At 36.3% G+C, this 17571-nt stretch overlaps 2 protein-coding genes across 4 annotated transcripts in view; both read right to left on the bottom strand.

The window, feature by feature from the left end:
• Nucleotides 1–226: 226 nt before the first annotated feature.
• On the bottom strand, nucleotides 227–11404 carry odad3 (outer dynein arm docking complex subunit 3). 2 transcript variants are annotated; one of them, XM_052130916.1, is made up of 14 exons: nucleotides 10627–11404; nucleotides 10146–10267; nucleotides 9958–10035; nucleotides 8501–8677; nucleotides 6697–6732; nucleotides 6442–6543; nucleotides 5918–6043; nucleotides 5560–5682; nucleotides 3984–4130; nucleotides 3345–3505; nucleotides 3003–3159; nucleotides 1884–2033; nucleotides 1307–1391; nucleotides 227–722 (listed from the first exon to the last, which is right to left on the bottom strand). In XM_052130916.1, exons 1-14 carry the CDS (start codon nucleotides 10709–10711, stop codon nucleotides 592–594), a joined length of 1680 nt encoding a protein of 559 aa, XP_051986876.1. In that variant the 5' UTR covers nucleotides 10712–11404; the 3' UTR covers nucleotides 227–591. The 2 variants fall into 2 exon arrangements, with proteins under 2 accessions (XP_051986876.1, XP_051986877.1); XM_052130917.1 differs by lacking the exon at nucleotides 10627–11404 and having other exon boundaries at nucleotides 8501–8673; nucleotides 10146–10167.
• Nucleotides 11405–12081: 677 nt separating this feature from the next.
• Nucleotides 12082–17571, bottom strand: part of slc44a2 (solute carrier family 44 member 2) — a 28747-nt gene continuing 23257 nt past the window's right edge. Inside the window, exon 22 of one of the 2 annotated variants that reach the window (XM_052130330.1) lies at nucleotides 12082–13411. In XM_052130330.1, the coding sequence (XP_051986290.1) occupies nucleotides 13302–13411 (110 nt within the window). In that variant the 3' untranslated portion in view covers nucleotides 12082–13301. Of the gene's footprint in view, nucleotides 13412–13436; nucleotides 16976–17571 lie in introns of those variants that run through there. The other variant, XM_052130328.1, reaches the window with a different exon arrangement.

Genomic DNA, 17571 nt, shown 5'->3' with positions numbered 1-17571 from the left:
ATTAACAGAATGTTTAAATGAGCCAATGAAATGTTTGTGAATTCAAACTTCCAACTGTCAAAAAATATAAATGTAAACAATGCCTTTAATCTGCTTTCTCTCTCTCACCTTACTTTCTTATTTATCTTTCTCGGTAACCTTCAAACTTTTTTCTTTTTTTGAATTAGTGTTGACAAACTTTACCTATCTAGTTATTTTTTTGTGTTAACTATGTATGCATGTTTCTGCTTAGCTTTAAAATGTAAAAGTATGCAGTAAATTAGTTTGCTAATTGCTGAAGGACATTTCTCCAGTTCTATGCCGAGAAGGTATCTCTGGCTTATCATCAACACAGGTGTCATGTGAGAATCATAATCTTTAACAGGTGTTACATTAAAAACATGACTGATGTCATTTGTCATGCAAGGAGTCATGTGCACAAACGATTCAGTTTGCTAATACTTTTCTTGCAATACAACTCAATAATTAATTTATTTTCACCAGCACAAATTTTCTAACAGATCAGTTTGAATTGAGACAAAGCTTCCAGGAAATGTAGTGGGTATATCTGGTCATATTTCTCACTGCTGTCAGATCAGGGACTGGATCAAATCAGAGTTTGCCCTTCCTCTTTTTGATACGAGTCTTCCTCTTGGTTTTTGCGTCAATTATCAATTGCGACTGGTGCTTCAGGATGGCACGGGTGATGACATCACCTTCATCTTCGCCACTCTCTTGCTCATCTGTTTACAGAAAGGACATGCAGGTATGAGAGGTGTGTGTCACTTTTCTTTGCTAAAGGTTTAAGTTCTCATATTGTACAGTGTACTTATGGATTTACAGCATTCTTTAAAGGATAACAGCTCTAAGGGACTAGTAGGCCAGCTTCTTGTAGTCAGTATCACACTTAAATCTGCTCAGGCCCTTAAGACCTTTAACAAACCAGTCACCAGTATGTAAACCAGAAGAGTGAGCTTTTAAGTGCCACACAGTGTCCCAACTGAGGAATGGAACTAGATCAGAGAGCACACGTGAATACAGATTGAAAACTGAGAGCTTCAGTACTGTGTGTGCTTGTAGAGAAACACAATACATCATTCAAACATACACAGCCGTTCCAGGTCAAGAGCTTCTTCAGTTCATGAGCCAGTGGTCACTGGTCAACATGCAAGAGCAGGTACTGGCATTAATGATTTGGCACTCAAGCCTTTTATTTAGAAGGGTAGACCTGACCTAATCCAGCATAATGCTCAGCTATGGACTAAAATATATGTTTAAATGAGTGTGTGACTATAAAAAGGTGTGGTGATAGAAGCTGGTGTCTCACCATAAAAGGGGGCCAGTTTCTGTGCCTCAGGCAACTGAATGCGAGTGTTGTGGTGGGGCAGTTTTCCTTGTATACTGGCACGGAACTGCAGGGCGGCATGAAAAAAAGACTCTGTTAACATTTTGATATAACATTTTTTTTTACCAATATACTAGGTACCATACCAATATAGGTGGCATTTCACTATTCTGCCCCCACAACATGGAACAACTTACAAAAAATCTAGAAATTAAAGGAACTGTTTCAATAGGCCAGTTTAAACTTTTGCTCAAAAGTTTGGAAATGAAATCTATGGTTTGTAAATGTTTTTAAATAGTCTTATGAAATTGTTATGAAATTGTTTGTAATGTACTAAATTGTTGTGATCTGTGCCGCTGTCTTGGCCAGGACTCCCTTGAAAAAGAGATTAGTAATCTCAAATGGGATTTTCCTGGTTAAATAAAGGTTTAATAAATACTAAAATAATCAGTGCGGGATTATAGCAACTTCAACAAGCCAAAACACAAAATTTGCATTTCAAAATAACAGGAATGTCCAAATAACATAACTAATCACTATTCACAGACATGCTCCTCACCTCTTCATCCTCCATCTCCTTTATGATGGTCACCAGATCTTTACCCTGCAGTTCCTCTTTTAGCCTGATAAGTTTCTGCTTGGCCTCAGACAGCAGCTGGAGCACGTGTTCTCCTGCATCTGAGGGAAGTTGGGGCACCGGACTTTTCATCTGTGAAAAAGCATAAAATTAATTAAGATGATTCTGCTCGGTTATGTACATTATTTACTGGATGAGAATGCAAATGCACTTTAAATGAATTAAGACTGGATCACTTTTACTATTGCTTCTTAGAGTTTGGGATTTTAAACCCCTAACCCTAAGTATTAAACTTTTGGTCTATTGGTGTAACCTAATTTGTCAGATTAATTTAGTCACACTAAATAAATAAATAAAAAACATATATATATATATATATAATATGACCCCATTAAATTCCAGGAAACTGTACAGTACTTTGCAAAAGTCTTAGGCACATAAGTTTTTTTCTTTAGATGGTTATTTATGTCTTAAGCTTTAGTGTGTCAATAAGAAATATACATTTATAACTCCCGAACATTCCTTTAGCAAATAGAATAGAAGAAAGGGAGATCTGTAACAGATTGCATGGCCCCCACAGAGACCCCCACTAAACATCGAGTCAGTCTGGGAGTACATGAAGAGACCGAAGCTGACAGCCTAAATAGATAGAAGAACTGTTGTGAATTCTCCAAGAACATTGGAACATCCTATCTGCCAACAACCAAGAAAATGGTGTCCAGGTGACCTAGGAGAATTGGGGCCATTTTGAGGGCAAAGGTGGTCACACCAAATACTGATTTAACTTTTTTTATGTTTACTAGACTTTGAATGACATTAATTGAAAAATAACAACTTTTTATGACATTATTTTTGAAGACATCATCACTATGCAACATTTTTCACAAGTGCCTAAAACTATGGCACAGAACTGTACATTTACAAGATGCTTTCTATATGCAGATACTGTAGGAAACAATCCTCATATTACCTGAAAGTGTTGACATACGTACATTTTCAGGAGGATCTGAATAACCCTTAATAACCCTGTCACAAAGGCATGACAGTAAACCTTTGTATATGTGGAGCATGTATGATGGATTTGATGTGGTTCACTAGTACCAGTGGTATATGCTGAAGTTTATCACTGAGCTGTTGCACTCCAGCTCGGACGGATCTGAGTGTGCGTGTGAGCCAGTCCAGATGATCTTTATATGCATCACGCTGCTGTTGCTCCTGCTGCAGTTGATGCTCGCAATCCTGCAGCATCTGCTGCTCACTAAACATGCGCACATAGGCATAAACATACACAGGATAAGTTAAAATACATAACCAGTGATATAGCTAGGATTGATGTTTTGTTATTATTTAATGAGAAAATGTAATGAGAGCATACAGTCATAATAATAGACTCATGTTTATTTTTGTTTTAGGATTTATACAACATACAGTGTCATCTCTCACCTTGATAGTTTAGTTTCTCCTGAATATTTCATATCCTGAAACTGAGTCTGCAGATTATTTCTCTCATCCTTCAGCTGAAGAAGAGTTTTCTCATTTTGTGCCTTCATCTTCTCCAGATGTGTCTGTGTTTCTCCCTGAGAGATAAACCTGTCCACTATTTCCTAATGATAAACATATATGATGAATAAACAGAGCTTAAAGGCATAGAGGGGTGAGTAAATAATGAGAGAATGTTCATTTTTGGGTGAACTAGTACTTTAACACAAAGTTTGGACAACTATACACATCTAGATTAGCAGTTCCTAAAGGAAATCCCAATTCTTGCAAGACAACAAAAATTGCGTTAATTCAAAATATTAGGTAAGCATAGGTTTTAGGCTTTGTTTCTATGTAAATGAAATGTTTTTTTGTTGTCATGACACTCGGCACAGGCTGAAAATATCGACAAAACAAAGTATAAAATGAGTCTGAAAATTAAAACTGAAGTGTGTCATTTCTGCACTACTAGCACCACCAAACGGAATTGCAAAAATAAGCACTGTTTTCAAAACAGCTTTACAAATATGCTTGAATAAAACTTGTTTTATTTTGACTTTGTTATGGGGTCACATGAGGTCATGTCTGTCTGTCTGTCCTCACCTGTGTGTCTGTGACTCCAGTGGCCTCTTTGATGCGTTGGAAAGCTTCCTCAAAAGCAGAGATGGCTTCCTCTTCCTCCCCCACTCCAGTGGCACTGCGCTGGGCATCAGTGCTCAGCTCATCGGGGTGCATGCTCGCTCGCTGGGGCTGAATGTGGAAAGATAGATGGAATAAGGAGGAGAGAGTATTAACATTCCCATTGCAGTAGGGAAATATAAAGATTTCACAACAATGAGGTTGATATCAGTAACTGATACAAGCCTGTATGCTCATATTTTTCTACGGAACACTAAAGGAGAATTTTTTGAAGAATCTTCAAATAGCTCAGTTGAGTGGAGTGGTGGTGGCGTAGTGGGCTAAAGTGCTGAGCTGGTAATCAGAAGGTCACTGGTTTGATCCCCACAGCCACCACCATTGTGTCCTTGAGCAAGGCACTTAACTCCAGGTTGCTCTGGGGGGATTGTCCCTGTAATAAGTGCACTGTAAGTCGCTTTGGATAAAAGCGTCTGCTAAATGCATAAATGTAAAAGTGATTGAAAATCGTCCCCTCTGCTGCAGCTAGGGTGGCCAACTTTCTAACAGCCAAATACGGGACATTCCAGCTTTAAATATGGAATTTTTTTTCCAGCAGGGCTCCGGCGTGAGACGCTGCTCAGCTGTTAAAGAGGTCCATCTAGAGCTTGTTTTTAGGAAAACAACTGAAAAGCAGCTCGTAGCAGCTAATAGGCTATGCTTAAAATCAAAACCGCTTTAATTTGACGACTAAGAAAAACCAAATTTCTATCAATCTTCATTTAAATTAAGCAGATATTTTTCTGTCAAGAGTTTTCTTCCCCATAATTAAGATGTATTTAAAGCTCAATGAACCGGCTTTCCGTTTAAAATTGGGCTCATCAGTTTGTAGAGAGTATATGACTGTTCAAAATAGTATGAATCAATAAAATTATTTGGCTGTTAGTTCAAGTCTTACTACTGCAACCAGGTATTATAATGGATGTTTATGGGTGAGAAAACGCATAACATAGTGTATTATTTCTTTGATTACAGTCTCATTGTTTTGTTTTGGCACTAAATCCCAATGGTGAGAAACCGTTATCATGCACTTGAATAACATATGTTTGACAAACTTCTGCTTCTGACTGAAAACATAACAGAAAACGTATGCTGAATTTGAATTGATCTTTACCAGGCGCCGACTGCTTCTGTCAAGTGTGGCATCTGTGTAACGTTTAACAGCTGATATTTCACACAACTCTTTTTCTTAACACAGCAATTTTTTAAAATGCTGTCATCTGACTTTAAGACATGGATTATGGCACATGAGTTGTATGGACTACTGGTGTCCTTTTCAGAGCTTGAAAGAGGTGGTCACTACGAACTGTCGCTGTATGGGAAAGAGCTGTGTAACGAATCTTCAAAACTCCTCCTTGTGTTCCATGGAAAAAAAATAACAGTATTCAGGTTTGGAACAACAATAGGGTGATTAAATGTTGACAGATTTTTTAAAAGCTGCAAGGTTTCTTAAAGGTAATTGTGTTTGATTCCAGCAGATGTGTGATTGATGAGGTGTGCTCACTCTTCTCTCCATCCTCTCTGCCAGAGCCTTCCTCTCTTCTGCCTGCTTCTTATAGCGGAAGAGAATTTTTTCTCTCTCTCTGCGCTCTCTGAGCACCTGCTCCTCCTTAAACTGCAGCTCAGCCTGGACACACACACACACACACACACACACACACACACACACACACACACACACACACACACACACACACACACACACACACACACACACACACACACACACACACACACACACACACACACAAGTGTTAGAGTTATATAAATCAGCAAGTGTTTGAATGTCACCATCACCATGGCACACATACAGATGCTTTTTTATTGGTATAAATCCTGTTTAATTCCTCTGAAGTCTTTACCTTGGCAGCGTCCTTAGACAGGTGAGCATCACTGTTCATGACCTGCAGGTCTTTGAGCTCTTGGGTCTGAAGGTGGATCTCTGCCTCCAGCTGGTCCAGCTTAGACTGATATGTAAGACTCTCTTCCTGTAAAAGGGTAGTTGACATGAAATACTTTTGGGAAGTCCTGTGGTGTGACATGTTATTCTCTTAATCTTAAAGGTATAGTTCACACAAAAATGAAAATTCTCCCATTATTTACTCACCCTAATGTTGTTCCAAATCCACATGACAGGCAGAATGACAGTCTCAGTCACCATTTACTTATTTTTTTGAAAACAAGATGCAATTAAATTGATCTGTGACAGAGACTAACATATTGCCGAACATCTCCTCTTGTGTGCCGTAGATGAAAGAAACACATACGGGTTTGAAAAAACTTGAGGGTGAGTAAATTATTGGTAACCTAAAATCCTCTGTTATCTATATGTTTATTGTGCTCTGTCAACCTGTAGCTGAATTCAGCTGTATTACCACACTTTTACCTGCAGGTGCTCCTTCAGTTTCAGGTATCCCCGCATGATGTGCTCTGCTTCATGACATTTCAGCTGTGCTTTCTCCAAACGGTTTTCCAGCATGCGCAACTTCTACACAATAAGCACAGATATGATCATTCATTCATTTTCTTGTAATGCACGAACACCATTCGTTGTGCTTTCTAATACAGAGTTTGAGCAGTTGGTTTGCCACCAAAAGAGACATTGAAATAGAATAGAGGGTTTGGCGAGGTTAAGAATGACCTTTTGAGGAAGCTGATCGGCGGAGTCCCCTTCTCTCTGTGAATGAGGGCAACATGATGGTTACCATCATTTCACAAGAAACAACTGAGCTTGAGTGTGTGTAAGAGAGTGTGTAGCACTTCAGTTTAGACTAGAATATCTAAGAATGACCATTTGGGTGAATTTCCAGATTTTTCCAAAATCTGCTGCATATTTCACCACAAAATAAATTCACCATAAAATATATATAAGATATTATATTTTGCATAAAGAAAATATAGCATATTTGTAGGACCATTAAGATTTTTTTGCTGATTATTGGACATTCTTTAACACAATTAAAGGGATAGTTCACCCAAAAATGTCAATTCTCTCATCATTTACTCACCCTTATGCCATCCCAGATGTGTATGACTTCCTTTCTTCAGCAGATAACATTTGAAGAAAAATAAAAAAGCTCAGAAGGTTCTTATAATGAATGTGGATGGTAACATGATTTTTGATGCTCCAAAAAGCACAGACAATCAGCATTAACGTCATCCATGTGACTCAAGTGATTAAATGAATGTCTTATAAATACATAAGATCCCTTTTGGTGCCACAATATCAATATTTAAGTACATTTGAACTATAAATCACTGCGTCCGTTAAGCAGCAGTATGCATGTTCACGAGAGGGCATGTGGTCTTTCTAGCAATGGCATGGCAATGCATTCATTGCAGTAGATGCTCACCTAACTCTGTTGGCATTGCCTACATGTGCACCACCATGTTTCCTGAGCTCTCTGAGGCTTGATGTTGTGCTGCAGTTGGCCCAGCCTCCTCCATCTCCCTATGCTCCTGAAAAGTTAACTCAGGTTCAAATAAATATGCCTGTGCAAAAACTTGTATCTCCTCTTCAATCAAAATCTTCTGACATCTTTTTTTTTTCATTTACTTCAGTTTGTTTAAGGTGTTCAGTCTGCACAGAGTTCCTCCTACTCAGCTGTAAATAGTGCTGCTCTTCCAAGTGTGTCGCGCATGCGTCACTTCTCGTGTCAACATGCCAACGCCAATACGTCACACAAGAGGCCGTGTGACCTGTGCTTAGCCCTCTTGTGAACATGCATACTAGTGCTTAACGGAAGAGATTATTTATAGATAAAATTACTTAAATATTGATCGTTCTTGCACCAAAAGCGATCGTATCACTTTATAATACATTCATTTAACCACTGGAGTTGTATGGAGGATGAATGCTGACCGTTTGTGATTTTTGGAGCATCAAAAATCATGTTACCATCCACTTGCATTTTAAGGACCTACTGAGCTGATATATTTTTCTTCAAATGTGTTCTGCTGAAGAAAAGAAGTCATATACATATGGGATGGCATGAGGGCGAGTAAATGATGAGAGAATTTCCATTTGTGGGTGAACTATCCATTTAAGCACCCATTGTTATTATTGTAATGAGAAGGAAATAATATTATATTATTTAAATTGTAAATTATTAATGTATCTTGACAGCATTTGTTGTACAGTTTTTAGAATACATACATTTACAGAATTTATCATTTTATTACTAATATTACAATCAGACAAGATGATTTTCATTACTGATTTTTCGCATTACTTTTGGGTGAAAGATGTGCTTAATTTGCATATAATTTTTTTTTAAATAATGTTCGTAAAATAGAATATGTAATCTATCCAAAATATACAATCTACTTTTTTCTTTTAATTTTGGCAATTGTCACCAGTTTTCACCCAAAGTGCCCAGAAAAACACTTTTCATTATTATTTGTTGTTGTTGTTGTTGTTTACTTTGTCCAGTATATCAACCTACCTTCTCCTCCTCTTGTTTCTGTGCATCAGCCACAGGGCTTCTTCTCTCTGGCTTCATGCTCTGGTACTGAAGCTTCAGGTCCTCTAAACGGCGCCTTTGTGTCTGAGTGGTGTGTTTTAGAGCGTTAAACTTCTTCATTTTATCACACACCTTCTGATCCATCACCGTACAAGCTGCCTGTAGAAGAGAGATTTTGGTGAACAATGAGGAGAGTCTAATAGAAATCCCTACAGATGATTCTGTAACTACAGGCACTATTATTTTCCAGCAGTGGAAAAAGGTTGAAAAGGTTTACTTGTGGGATATTATTATTATTCTATTAGTAGATAACTGCATGAATCTCCAGGGGAAAATACTTGGCTATGAAAGACATGACTTTAATTAGATTTTTTTTGGCTAAAATGAACTATTTTGCCATGTCCGCACAGACACATTTTTTATATTCACAGGCCAATTAAGGACTAATTATAGATTAAGTCCCCAGGTATGATCATTACAACCATAGAGACTAAAACACATGGAATTATAAATTCTAATTATTTTCAATTCAATTAGAAAATAATATAATCAAATATATTTTGAGGTTTTATTTTTCATATATCAAAGATAAAATGGATAATTTGGGGGTACACCCAAATGACAATAGTCATCATTCTGTTGATGTGTTACACATGCTATAGTTTACTTCCATGTTGTTTCTTCATCAAATAGAAATGTCAAATGTAAATCAAGTCACTGAAGCATGCATGTATAGCATGTATGTGTATGCATTATGGAATAATGATAATTCACCACTGTCACACAGAAACTCCACATGCAGTATTTATTTGTATGAATATAGTACTAATTTATCTTGTAATAATCAAAGAAATGTATATCCTGTGATAGTAAACTTACAGTATTTTAATATTAAATAATCATAAAACTATGATTATTGGAAGTTCCAAAAAAAAAAAAAAAAAAAACACTCTTGCACACCTAGGGTCTCTAACGACCCTATACACTTTTGGTACCATTAAATAAATAAAAATTGCAATTTTGGCTTCTTTTTTGTTGTTTTTTTTTTGTTTTGTTTTTTACAATATCTATAAGAGAGAAATTTAAGAATGCTAAAGAGGTGTGGGCAGGGCCGCAGCTAATGGGGTGAGAGGTGGTAACGATTCTAGGGACCAACAGATCCGGGGGCCCACAACAAATTTTAAACTACAATTTTTTATATGAAAGGGGCCCAGACCAATATACAGTCATGGGGCCCAGAATTTCTTGCAACAGCTTTGGGTGTGGGCATAATTCCAAAAAATGGATGAGGTACAGGGGGTGGAATTAATTCCCGGGTCACTAAAGACTGGAGGTATACGATTAAGGGAAACAAATCTGGTCAAAAATGCCCCTAGTACAGGAACACACATGCAGAAATGTCCTAGACTAGAGTTTCCTAAAAGTTAATTTAACCTCACCTTCCCAGACATGTTCCTGAATGCTGCTTTCTCCACCACACGGCTTTGGAAGGCCTCTCTGATGACTTGTTCATCTCCCTGGACATCAATATGACCACATTACACTTCACTGGATATGTTTGGCCTATATCTTAAATTATATGTTTCATCTCCAGATTGAATTAGTGTGTTCATAAAGTTTGACATACAGCAAGGGCCTCGGCAAGTTTCTTGTGCAAGTTTTTATTTTCTTGTCTCAGCTGCAGGATGGTTCCTCTGTTTTTCTTGATGGCTGACTGAGCGCTTTCAAAGTATGCGCTTCTGTCTCCCTCTAGTGGACACCCATAAAACAACCATTTAAAAAGAGATGTTGAATGCAATATGAAATTCCTGTCGGCATTTTTTAAACGAAGAATTACATTTGTATTTTTTTTTAATTTAAAAGTTAAGATATTAAACAACAACTGAAACCAATTTGAATATATTCAACAGTAGATATACGCTAAAACATAACATTGCCATATTTGAGAATACATTATTAACTTAATAAGAAAACAATTATAAAACAAAGCAAAATGCTAATTACTCCATTTGCTCAACGGGTTTATAAATATTCAATAAATCCCTCTGTAAGTTAACTGTTTAGTGCTTAATCGGCCAGTTGGACAAAAACGGCAAAAAAAAACTTACCCAGAAGCTGAATTTTTCGTTGTAGTATCGAAATTTGATCATGGACAGGGGTCTTGATGCCCTCTGATAACAACGTACTGGACATTTTTATGATATTGATTGTTTTAAAGTTTATCGTTGGATTTCTGTCTCTGCTTTCGCCGTACCCACTGCAGGCTCATGTGTTTCTAAAAACGAGTTGCTTAGTAACTGAACCACTTTGTTCTTAACGGTAGGGGAATGATTGGCTAATGAATATTAATTACATCACGTGCCTGGAAGCCCGGAATTCTAAGCCATAGACATAATAAATACATAGACGCCCTATTGGCCGCTTTGGAACGTTGCTGCGATACGTCAACGCGTCCGCCATTTTGCGGAGGGCAAGACTGCGCTGTAATCAAATGCAAATAAACGGGGGAGTTGCGGTTTTTCTGGATAAAAACAAAAATAACGTTTACATTTTTCAACCGATTTCAGTGGTTCGTGCATGTGTACAGAAAGTTCCATCTCTAGTTATTTAAAATCTCGATAGTTAGACTTATAACATTTTATTTTTTAAATAAGATATTGTCAAAGCTCAGGCTTGTCATGTATTTGGCTTTTTATTCTTGGATAAGAATTGTGAAGACCCCCATACTGAGATATAATTTAATTTTCATATTAAATGAAATAAAGTTTTCTTATTGTGGAAAAAACATTTTCTGTCTTTAATCCGATTTTAGCTTCTCTTGTGCTTACAAATGAGCCATTGAGAAAATAAAACAAATCAGCAAATCACACATGCAGGTGCTTTCTGTATTTTTATAGCACTAAAATATTGGATATTTACAGATAGATACTCCAAATATACAATAACAAAGATAACTGATGGATCCTTTATGATAATATATGGACGGTCCAACTACAGTGCAATGCAAATAGTAAATATAAGATAAAGTGAGAATAGTAAATAGTTTAGTGTATAGTCAATAAAATAAACAAACAGTATACAGCAAATAAATTAGTAATGAATAGTATAATTATATAATATCGTAAGTACAATAATATAATAATTATAGGTAATAGCATATATTTTATGTATAATACTATAATAATAGCAATAGAATATGAAATATTAATTACAGAATAAAGATTAATAAGTTAAATAGTGACTAGTAGGCTACAATAATTTAACACCGTAACTATAATAGATTGATAAATCGCAAGTGGTATAATATAATAATAGCAAATACAATGTAATATTAATTGCAGAATAATATAGACAATAATAAAAATACTAAATTATTCAACTCCCGTTATGAGAGAAATGGGAACGTTGCCCTCCGCAATATGGCGGCCCGTTGGCGTACGCTCCAGCGGCCAATAGGGCGTCTAAGTATTTATTATGTCTATGTTATAAGCAACGTCGTGCACAACCTAATTAATATTAATAAGCTCCGCAGCCCATACATCACTCTTTTACTCTCTGCACGTTTACAAACACAGCTTAAAATTTTTATTGTCTTCTATCAAAATTAATGGCTTCTGTTTATTAATTTGAGGACTACAAACATACACATTATCGGAATATTCCGGGTTCAATACATGTTAAGCTCAATCAACAGCATTTGTGGCATAATATTATCACAAAAATGTATTAATTTGGACTCGCACCTCCTTTTCTTAAAAAAATATATGTGTTACAGTGACGTACTTACAATGGAAGTGAATGGGGGCCAATCTGTAAACCTTAAAATACTCACCATTTCAAAAACGTAAATAATATGCGTGTTAACATGATTTTAGTGTGATAAAATCGCTTACAAACCTTATTATTAAAGGTATAGCCAATTATATTACTTTATTGTCATGACGATGTTATGTCCACAAACCCTAAAATGACTGTAAAAATTACAATTTAAACGACTTTACAGCTCAAATAACACATGCATTTTAACAGAATACGTAAGTCCTTTTATAAAATTATAAGCTTGATATTTCCGCCTTTAAACCCTCAAAAAATCGGCCCCATTCACTTCCATTGTAAGTGCCTCACTGTAATTAATTTTTTTGCTTTTTTTAAAGAAAAGGGTGAACGAGTCGAAGTTAAGTTTTTGTGGTACATTACGCCACAAATGCTCTCGATTGACCCTAACTTGTATTGAACCCCAAATATTCCTTTAACATTACTGTTATGAAACATCACAATGTCAAATGCTTGGATAATGCATTCAAAGTCATCCAGTAGCCTAACATTATTGTAATCATTCAAAGGCATTACTTAGAACAGAACTCGTAAATGAGAAAAGTTACAATAATTATACCATGAACATTACTAGTTGACCACCAGGAACATGTTTGAGCATGGTTCAAGCAATGCTAAGGACATGGGTTCAATTCCCAGAGTAGACACACACATACTGATAAAAATATACACTGTAAGTTACTTAGTTTAAAAGCATCTGCCAAAGGTAGTAAATGCATATGTAAATGCCTAATATATACAAATTACAACACAAAATACATGTTAATCTCAATGCAAGTAGCACAAAATGAATTGATAATACTTTTGGTTTCAGCGGCATGGCATACATTGTAATGTCTCTATGACAAGTAACTGGTGCCTTATCCATGAAGTTTGATAGATACGTCCAACTGATCTCCTTCTGTCCCTATAATTCTTTCTATTTTTCTATCAATCTTTCCCTTTTTCTTTAGTCTACCGTTTTCGGCCCCTCATTTGACTTCTTAAGGATGGACAGCAGTCTCTCTGGCATGAAGTAGGGCCTGTCCGCTGTGCCATCATTGCGTTCAAGATCCTCCACTATTGGAACAACATTTTGTTTGAGACAACACACAACAACAGTATGATTTGATCTGTAGATTTTAACCACATTTAATAAGTACAAAATATCTAAGTGTCCAAATACTTTTTGGGGCTACTATAAGTGTTTATAATATGAACCATTTCCCAATAAATATTAAAATAACAGCAGGAGAAGCAACAAAGAGAGTACATTTATTAAAGCACTGGGAGATCACATTTACAACATGCAAAGACTAAGTAAAGTGAAGCATAGAGGTAGAAAAGGAGGCAATAGAGAAGCAAATAGTGACAAATATCAGGCCTTGAAAAGGTAGCAATCTGTCAATACAATAACCAGTTATAGCAGACCAAATATTTAAGTATTGTTTCTTTGATTGTTTCTTTTTAAGCCAACTTACTTTTGGTGCCACATGTTTTTTGTTTTATAAATCTCCACTATAAATTTATCACATTAGGTAACAGAATTCTCAGATATATTTGCACAAATTATTACAAAATAAAATGGTTTGGTCTTGGCTAATATGAATGTAAACAGGATTGTTGTCCGGTAGTTGCTATAAACAGCGATACTGCGAAATCTTTTTGCATTCTTCATTATGATCAAGACATTGATAAGCAACAATAATTAGGCACAAGTCGAGCACCTACAATACACTTTTACACATCCTTATATCAAAAGATTCAACATAAAACACAGTCACATTCTACAAGTGCTATGTAGGCATATCTATTGGGCTTTAGGTCCATGTAACAAATTTTCATCCATACAAGCAACTCATATTGGGTCTCATTCCCTATTCATGCATACACACGTTATTGTTTGTAAACCGAAATCATGATTCATTAATAAGTTGGCAATTACAAGTTTGAAACCACATAAAAAATATTCATAAAAAAAAAAACAGATTCCTGGTGGCTTTAGACACATGGAATATGGTGAGCCCTTTTTGACTATATATATATATATAAATATATATATTACAAAATCGGCTAACACGTAATTATTTGTCATAAATTGAATAACAAAGTGACCCTACAAAAGTGTCAAACTTATTTCAGACTAACAAAAAAATTATGTGTTATGGTTGCAACTTGATCTGGATAGGTTCTGCATAGAAATGCAACCAAACATGTGTAGTGTAGGCCTATATAAAAGATGTGTATTGTGTCTCAGTTACGTAGTTTAAAAAATTGCACACTTGGCTTTAGTCGAAAATCTTCCTTTAAGTCGGGAGCGCATCTTTAGGGAGCGTAAGTGTACGTTTGCAGAGAATAATGAATGGCTGCCCAGGAAATGTTGCGTGGAAAGCTCTAATATGGATATGTTTGGGCGTGTATTATGGTAATTATAAACATGCTTCCGCATTTAGAATAATCCAGATTCATCTAGGTTATAATGTTAGTAACAAATGTATGCGTGTACGCACCTTTTCTGAACAGTGTTGGGTGTAATCCGATTGCAAATTAATTAGTTACAGTAATTTTATTAATTTTAGGCAAAAAAAGTAGAGTAATTCATTACATTTTAAATTCTTTAAATCAGATTACATTTACTGACTTTCAATTAATATAGTTACTTTTAAGTACATTACTCGTTCATATTTCTAAAATAATATTATTTATGTAAAATACATTTAAAACATGAATTATGTTCATATACTTGTCAATTAGCATTTCTGTGACATTTGAAGGGTGTATGCCCCCTAACAAGTCATTGTGAAGCCCAAAGTATGCTTTGGTCAGACACGAACACTGAGAATCTGCATACAAGATGCACAATGTAAATTTTGTCATCAGCAGAGTGCTCCAGCACTGACCACACATAGCTTGATATTTCTAACCGTACGTCTTTGAACATGTAAAATGTGCATGCGCCATGTTTGCACTAATTACTGGGTCCACAAGGTGACAACACTCACATTTGAGCCATTACGGTCATGAAGAAGCACTAGAAAAATATGTAATTGCCTTTTACATCTTCTAGCACTTCTTCATGACCGTAACGTTAAGACGAGCAATGATTTATTTATTAAGAGCAAGACAGTTCTCAAAATCTCATCTTATTGTTTGCGTAAACATTTAGACTCAAATGACGAGAGGTTCTTTTCAATGTATACTAATCGCTTATGAAAGCCACCAAAGTGCAACAGTTTCCAGTGTACTGAAATTAACTGGATTCTCTGAATCAATTAACAACTTCACTGAGATGACGGTGGAAACAACAATGAATATTCACATCAAGTGGTCAGGAGATACCAGCATTTGTATAATTTGAGTCCAAAGAAAATAAAAGACATCATCATGCATTTAAATTCCTGAGGAGATATAGTCCAGTATCTCACAGCAGTTGTAGCGTGTATGCGCCAACCACCTGTGTATTCACACATTAAAATTAAGCATGCTTTGACAGGCTCGCGTTAAACTGTGTGCAGACATGTGAGCGTTCATGTCAAAACCCAAGTATACTTTGGGCTTAAAGAGAAACGTGTGTTGCTGTGTGTATGACTTGTGTGCAACAATTAACAAGGATGAAATATAGACATTTTGATTATGTTGAGCAGAAAGGTGTTGTAGAAAGTAAATTGAAAGTAATGTAATTAGTAATATGATTACTTTTCAATGAGGTAATCACTTTTAGAGAATTAGAGAAGTAATTAGTGATTTGTAGTGGATTACTTTTTTTGAGCAAATTACCCAACTGTTTGTGAATACAGTGAACATTTTGCATGAAAACCTTTTCAACGCACAAAGAATACGAAATGACTAGTTAACGAGACCCACTGTGAGTACATGACAGTTTCTGTCCTATTTTAGTGTCATGCCATCCATTATGAGCAATGATTTAGTTATTAAGAGCAAGACAGTAATCAAAATATCATCTTATTATTGTTAGTAAACATTACGACTCAAATGACGGGAGGTCCTTTCCAATGTATACCAATGGCTTACCAAAGCCACCAAAGTGCAACATTTCCCAATATACTGAAATCAACTGGCTTCTCTGAAACATTTAACAACTTCACTGATCTTTGTACAGCTACTCCTGAGGGGTCAGCAGAGTCTCACTCTCTTGAGGTCCATTTTCTTGAGGCTTTGGTTCCTCTGGTTCTTGTTCTTGTAGGTTCTCCAACTGTGGTGGTGATTCTGCTTGTGGCTGAGCCACCTGCTCCTCAGCATCTACTTCCTGTGGTCCATTTTGATGTGGGACCACTTGTGGCATCTCGGGCTCTTGTGATTGTGTAGTAACTACTTCTTCAAGTTTCTCCTCTGAGGCAGCAGGTGCATCTGGAGGTTGTGTTTCTTGGGGTGGTTCTTCATTGTGGGTCTCCTGATTTAGTGGCATCTCTTCTTCTTGGTCCTGCTTTAGAATGACCTGTTGTTTAAGCTGTACCTCTCCATTTTCCTGCAATGGGACTTCCTCTTCAGCTTGTACCTGTATGACAGGTGTCTCTGCAAGGTCTTGTTCCTCTGTGCTTTTTTCAATAGACAAAATCATGTGCAGCTCAGGCGACATGAAAAATGGCTTGTCGGAAGAGCCATCATTTCTTTCTAGGTCCTCGCCTTGCGTTTTTGACCATTATTGTTTTTAAATGTTAGTGTTTTGAGAGAGCATGTAGCAGATAGGAGCACAAGGACACATGATTGGTTGAAATCATGTTGAAGAGAGAGAGAGAGAAAGAAAGAAAGGAAAAATGGTTAGACACAAAGCAAAAGCCCCTGCAAGCATTCGAGATCTGAAGATGTCATAGAGCGCTCCATTAATTTTCTTCATAGAGAAATGTAATTTTGTTAAACATTGATATATGCTTCTGTAAAAGCCAAAAGTCAGTGATTTCAACCTGATTTAAAAAAAAAGAACTACACTACCCATAATTCTGAAGAGACCAATCAGAGAAGTGGAAAATGTTATGGAAATGTTAATCCCCCAAAAGTGCACAGCAGTGACCGCCCATCCCCATTGCAAAGGACATAATCGAGCCAGTCTCCCTACACTTTCAAACAACTTATATATTTGTATATGTTTGAATATTTTGCAATAACCTTCAAATATATCGTATTTGACACTTACAGTCAATGATTTATAGTCAATACTGTGAGTTTTATAGTTGTGCCATCACTGTGTTTACAATGTTTCATGGCATGGCCAGTCTAATGGG

This window comes from Xyrauchen texanus, chromosome 7, assembly GCF_025860055.1.
Source record: "Xyrauchen texanus isolate HMW12.3.18 chromosome 7, RBS_HiC_50CHRs, whole genome shotgun sequence".
NCBI lineage: Eukaryota > Metazoa > Chordata > Actinopteri > Cypriniformes > Catostomidae > Xyrauchen > Xyrauchen texanus.
This window is presented reverse-complemented; position numbering and strand designations above follow the sequence as displayed.

Excerpts from the sequence above, each read along its gene's own strand:
- odad3 (XM_052130916.1), bottom strand. The coding sequence starts at position 10,711 with ATGTCCAGTACGTTGTTATCAGAGGGCATCAAGACCCCTGTCCATGAT. Across the intron at positions 6,044-6,441 it reads AACTGAAGGAGCACCTGCAG|GAAGAGAGTCTTACATATCA; the intron begins GTAAAAGTGTGG and ends ACCCTTTTACAG. Across the intron at positions 3,506-3,983 it reads CTGGAGTCACAGACACACAG|GAAATAGTGGACAGGTTTAT; the intron begins GTGAGGACAGAC and ends GTTTATCATTAG.